Raw genomic sequence first — 5,672 nt, forward strand, 5'->3', positions numbered from 1 at the left:
CTTCTCCATCTTGTTTAACCAGAAAATGATATAAACTTTTGTGAATTTAGTACCCTTTTTCTTACATAAGTAATAAGGTACCAGCTCCGGTTATCTTTTCTTTAGAGGGCGCCACAGGCAAACACGGTCCTGTATCGGAACACCCTTGCGCCTTATCTGTAGTTACCGATCGAAGAAAAGCGTAAACAATCTGCTGTCAAACACGTGCCCGGAAAACATGCCTGAAACTTGTTGTTGTGTGCCGAATTGTAGTAATCGGGGTGGCCATATATTTCCAACGGACCCGTTAAGAAGAAAAGCATGGATACACGCAATAAAACGTGGTGAAACTCGTTTTCAAAGCTGGACTCCGTCAACTCATGCTGTTGTTTGCAGAGCACATTTTAAATCAGACGACTATTTGACGGGTGTTGCTAAAACGCGGAACGGAAAACGGAACGGAAAACGGAAAGGAACGGAATACGGAAAATTTATGTCAAACAAATAACATAGATTCTATATAAATCAGAGATAAAAGCAATATTCTTGATGTAAAAGTCATATCTAATAATAATTTATTGTAAACTATTAAATATGTTCATGAACCATACACACCATCCGCTCAGAACTGGTATACAAGCGATGGTCTATAAAATACATACTAAGTAGACGCAAAGGCCTGAGTATTCATCTGAGTGTCTCGTACAAATTCTTTTTTATCTAAAGAGAGCCCATTCATAGAAAAAATCTTGAAATAGGCAGAAGGAAAAAAGACTACTAGTATATATCCATGCATATATTTGTCATAGGCGTCGGAACCGGGTGGGGGAGGGGGTAGCTTTTAGCCCTCACCCCACCTTTTTTTTTGCAGAGGTAGCCATAATATAGGCAATCAACATTGGTGCGTAGGTTTAACCCCCCCCCCCCCCAACACACACACACTTTCAACAGGCACGTCGTAGATCAGGTCAAGGAAGGTTAAGTGGTAGTGTTTGGGAAAAAATTGGTACGGAAAGAAGTTCGACCCCCCCCCCCCCCCTATTGAAATAGGATTTTCATGTTTGGGCGAAGGACATATTTCCTTTTTTGCTTGTCAAGTTTTTTGTACGTTGGAATTTTTTTCTCTTCGACTTAGCCCCACCACCCCCCTTCAATTTTGTTTTTAAATACGAAAATAAATAGTTTTGACATTCAGATTATGCATGCATTGGCGAATCCGGGAATCTTGAAAAGGGAGGGGACAGTTTGGGGTCTTGGTAGGGACCTACAGCAAAATTAAACGATTCATTAAATCTTATGTATGTTTTGGACACAAAAAGTGGGCAGACCTTCTCAGATCTTTCCGATGAGCGGAAAAGCAAATTAGAATGTTTTACGGGGTTATTCAAACACAAATGTACATGCACATGTATACCGTATACAAACAAACTTAACTGATGCTACACTAAATCTACCACAGGAAAGTTTTCCAACTTTTAATATCTATCCAGAATTTAAAAATATATAGAAAGAGACTCTATTTTGTATAAAATTTTAACAAGCTGTGTTACCAAAGAGGTGTTTATTCGAGACTGCCGGAAAGGTTTGCCTAAAAGTAATCTTAATAATTTTTTTAAACATTTTTTTTTCTGTCCATGGTTCATCTAGATATCAAATATTTGCCCTCCCTCTTTTCCCCAGTCATAACCTTTTTCAGGGGCTTAGCAACAGGGGGGCCAGGGGGGGGGGGGGGCCTGCCCCCCCCCCCCCCACTTTTTTTCCCAACCTTACTTATTCTAAAGGAAATGTAAATTGAAAGCCTGGTCCCTCCCCCCCCCCCACTATTGGACTTTTAGTGATATACTGAAAATGTAGTATTAGAATTGGTAATAAAATTAGTTTACACTGTGAAAAACTTTACCTCCCCCCCCCCCCCCCTCCTCCACGAAATAGGGTTTTCGACTTTGGGCAACTTTTTCTTTTTTTTTTTTTTTTTTTTTTTTTTTTTTTTTTTTTTGGCTTGTCAACTTTTTTCAGGTAAGTAAAAAAAAGTTTTCTCTGGCTGGCCCCCCACTTTCAAAAACGATGCTACGCCACTGTTTTTACTACAGAAATGTTCATTGACACCCTCACACTTTTGTTAATGTAATTAATGTAGTAGGTTAGTGTAGTAAAAATAGTACTGAAAAAATGTTAGAGTTGGGATTTATCCCTCTCCCGAATCAAACAATTGTCTTTTTTTTTGTTTGTCAAAAACTTTTCAAGTAAATTTAACCCCTCCCACTCTTTCAAATTCGAAATCGATTACACTACGTCGCTGCTATACATGTCAGCGATTTTCGTAAATAAGAGACTTACCATGACTAAATCAACTCGTATTTAATAGTTGTGGATTGACTACGTACAAGTTATAACATTTATGATATAATTTGAGTATTTTAAGTGATTTAATCCGAAATAACTTATTCCGTTTTCCGTTCCGTTCCGTTTTCCGTTCCGTTTTCCGTTCCGCGTTTTAGCAACACCCCTATTTGACTGAAACCAAGCATGGTAACAATATTTAATTACTATCTTGAAATCTTTTTGATAAGCATGTGCAAAGTAAACTCTATAGATTTTATTCTGAACAATATTTATGCCTTATTTACTTAGATGAAATGGGATCGAAATGCACTAAAATATCGAATCCATTGTTTACTTCTCATACCAAGTAATCTGATAACGTTACAGACACTGCCACATGCAGACTCCCCACTGACAACTTCAATTACTGGTCATTTATTACAAATGCATTATCTCTTAACAATATAAACACAAGGCATGTCTAAAAGAACACATGCTGTTATCTGATAATTTATGCATATCTACCAGTAGAAGATACTGTGTTTTGACATTGATGTTTATAATTAGCACCCTGCTTACAAACAAATTCGACCTGTTTAGTTGAATTAATTAATAAACACATGGGCATGTTTTGTAATTTCAATTTCATAACAATTATGATAAAATAAAAATATTTTAGTAAACCTGTATTTGTTTTATTGGCTTTAAAATTTAGTTCTTAAATTAGATTCTTTAATTCTTTAATAAATAATCTAGAACTAATAACAAGTATTGATATAAATATTTTAATTCTTAGGAACTACTCCTTTGAGTAAAAGATTGAAGAAAACTGCGGTGCCAAGCATTTTTCCCAGGGTAGAGCCAAGTCCACATTCACTTGAACGAGCCGACAGAGCCAAATCCAGAGGCATCAAACGAAAACTAGCAGAAGAATTTTCTGCTTCGTCTTCCATAGATGAAGTCATCTATACATCAGCTGATGATCTGCAAGTATCCGAGGAAACTGTATATAGCTCTACCCAAATTTTGGCTGAAGAAATTCAAGTCCCTGTTCAGAAATCTGACGTTAAATTTTTTGATGTACAAACACAAACTCCTCGGTATCCCCCAATGAGTATTGAAAACTTTACAAATGATGATGCCGGAGTAAATTTCTATACTGGATTGGAAACTCTAACTAAATTTTATTTTGTTTTAAGAACTTTAGGACCTGCAGCTCACTGTTTGAATTATATTTATCACAAGGTTTCAAACATTAGTGTTCCTGACCAATTTTTCTTAGTCCTCTGCAAGTTACGGCGCCATACGACCAATTTTGAACTTTCAAGATTATTTCGAGTTTCTGAAAAGACGGTATCCAATATATTTTTTACATGGATTTTATTCATGAGTAAGCAATGGCAGGAAATCGACATTTGGCCTACAAAGTATCTTGTAAAATATTACTGTCCATCAGACTTTAAAACAAAATTTCCAAATACTAGAGTGATAATAGATGGCACAGAGTGTCCTATCAAAAGACCAAAGTTACCAAAGCCACAACAAGCAACGTATTCTACCTACAAAAACCGTAACACCGTAAAAGTTCTTGTAGGAGCGACACCAGGTGGATTAACATCTTATATTTCTACCACATATGGGGGATCAACAAGTTACCGTCAAATAGTTGAAAGAAGTAGTCTGTTGGAAATGTGCAATTCTGGAGATTCAATAATGGCGGACAAAGGTTTTAATGTGCAGGATATGTTTGTACACAGGATCATTCAAATAAATACACCAACATTTTTCAAAAAGAAAAACAGAATGTCTTGTGCTACTGTCATTGAGGACAGAAAAATATCCAACAAACGTGTGCACATTGAGAGGATCATTGGACTTGCAAAAACATTCAAAATTCTGACAGAGCCTATGAATAGCTCTGAAACAAAACTTTCTTCAGAAATAATCTATGTTTGTTTCATGTTGTGTAATTTTAAGAATTGTATAGTGCCTTCTTATGCATAACTTGGTATTAAAAATGACATAATAAGAGAATAAAGTCTTATTTCATTTTTCTTTATTGCAAGTACATTTACCATCATATGTCTTGAAAAAAGTTTTTTCCAACAGAGCAGACTTAAAAAAATCTTCATAGTATTCATTCAATTTTTTCTTCATCTCATCAATAAATATATCATCCCTTTCTATTGCAAAGAACAAAAAGTCATTGAAAGTATACACAACAAATATACACTCATTTTTCTCTGCACAGTAAAGTTGTCCTTGGACCTGATAGTAATAGTCATGGGATTTATTCAAATAAAATTTACTTCCAGACTGCTTAATATAAGGAACTGTTTTTGAGGAAATAAAACTGTTTCTAGCCACATATGGACACTTTACTTCAATCAAGGTGTCATCATCAATAATATCATCTGGGGTTGCTGCTAAATGAGGGGAGTCCAGACTGACACAAATTCCACTATTGTAAACTGTGCGTCCCGAAATTTCCTGGTACTTCTTAACAGCTTCTTTTTCGTATTTTCTTCCATGAAGAATAGGTTTGGCATTAATTTTTTGTGCCTTTGTTGTTAAGAAGTCAGCAAGTTTCACCTTATCAGTTCGATCAGTTGCTTTACATATTCTCCCGAACACCGAAGAATGAAGACGTTTGCAACGTTCCTCAAACCAAAGGTCGTTGGTCGCTTGTGTAGCTGTTTTCATCATAACTTGACGTGCATTCTCCTCTGAAATTTCTGATACATTTAAAAGTTTCAAATGGGTTTCACTAAACATATCTTTTAGATAGTCATGGTCCAGATTGTAAGCTTTCATGTTCACAGGCTCATCGAGCTGAAAAATTGGGGTCTTACTAATACCTGGATAATTCAGGCACACATTTCTAAAGTAGGACTGGTATCCTGGATTGCCTATAAATTCAACTGGACGAGGGTCATAGTCATTATTGCATACTTCGTCACAGCCTGGCATGTCCAACTGTCTTGCTTTCATAGGACTTCCTTTATGGGGCTTAGCACGATGAAAAAATTGTAACCTCTGTGTGCAGGTGAGTTCCGTTTTGTAAGTCCCTTGCTTAACAAAATCTGCACATGAAAAAAGTACAGCACAGACATGCTTGCAATGTGCATCGGGTCCCATACCTGCAGCACATTCACATTGAGACTCTATAACACTTCTGTCTTTTCCTATCATAATGTCAACAACATATTTCACAGACTTCATCATTGAAGCTTTTACACTGCTTCTAACGAACCAATTTGAATCATGAAATGTCACCCTCACATACTGGATAAACCCATCGTTGTACATATCCCTTCCTTTCGTATCAGTTGTCTTATTAAACTTGGACAAGAAAGTGGAAATTTCCGCCT

The 5,672-nt window shown here is 36.3% G+C and overlaps 1 protein-coding gene across 1 annotated transcript; it reads left to right on the forward strand.

Annotated features, from left to right (window-relative positions):
• Positions 1-3,097: 3,097 nt before the first annotated feature.
• LOC134260617 (uncharacterized) lies at positions 3,098-4,305 on the forward strand (the record flags this gene model as incomplete). Its single annotated transcript, XM_062743174.1, has 1 exon — positions 3,098-4,305. A coding segment is annotated over one exon (1,208 nt), but the record flags the coding sequence as incomplete, so codon positions are not given.
• Positions 4,306-5,672: the final 1,367 nt, after the last annotated feature.

This window comes from Saccostrea cucullata, unplaced genomic scaffold (genome assembly GCF_032062105.1).
Source record: "Saccostrea cucullata isolate Sc308-1 unplaced genomic scaffold, CSIRO_AGI_Scuc_v1 ctg1278, whole genome shotgun sequence".
In the NCBI taxonomy this organism is placed as follows: domain Eukaryota; kingdom Metazoa; phylum Mollusca; class Bivalvia; order Ostreida; family Ostreidae; genus Saccostrea; species Saccostrea cuccullata.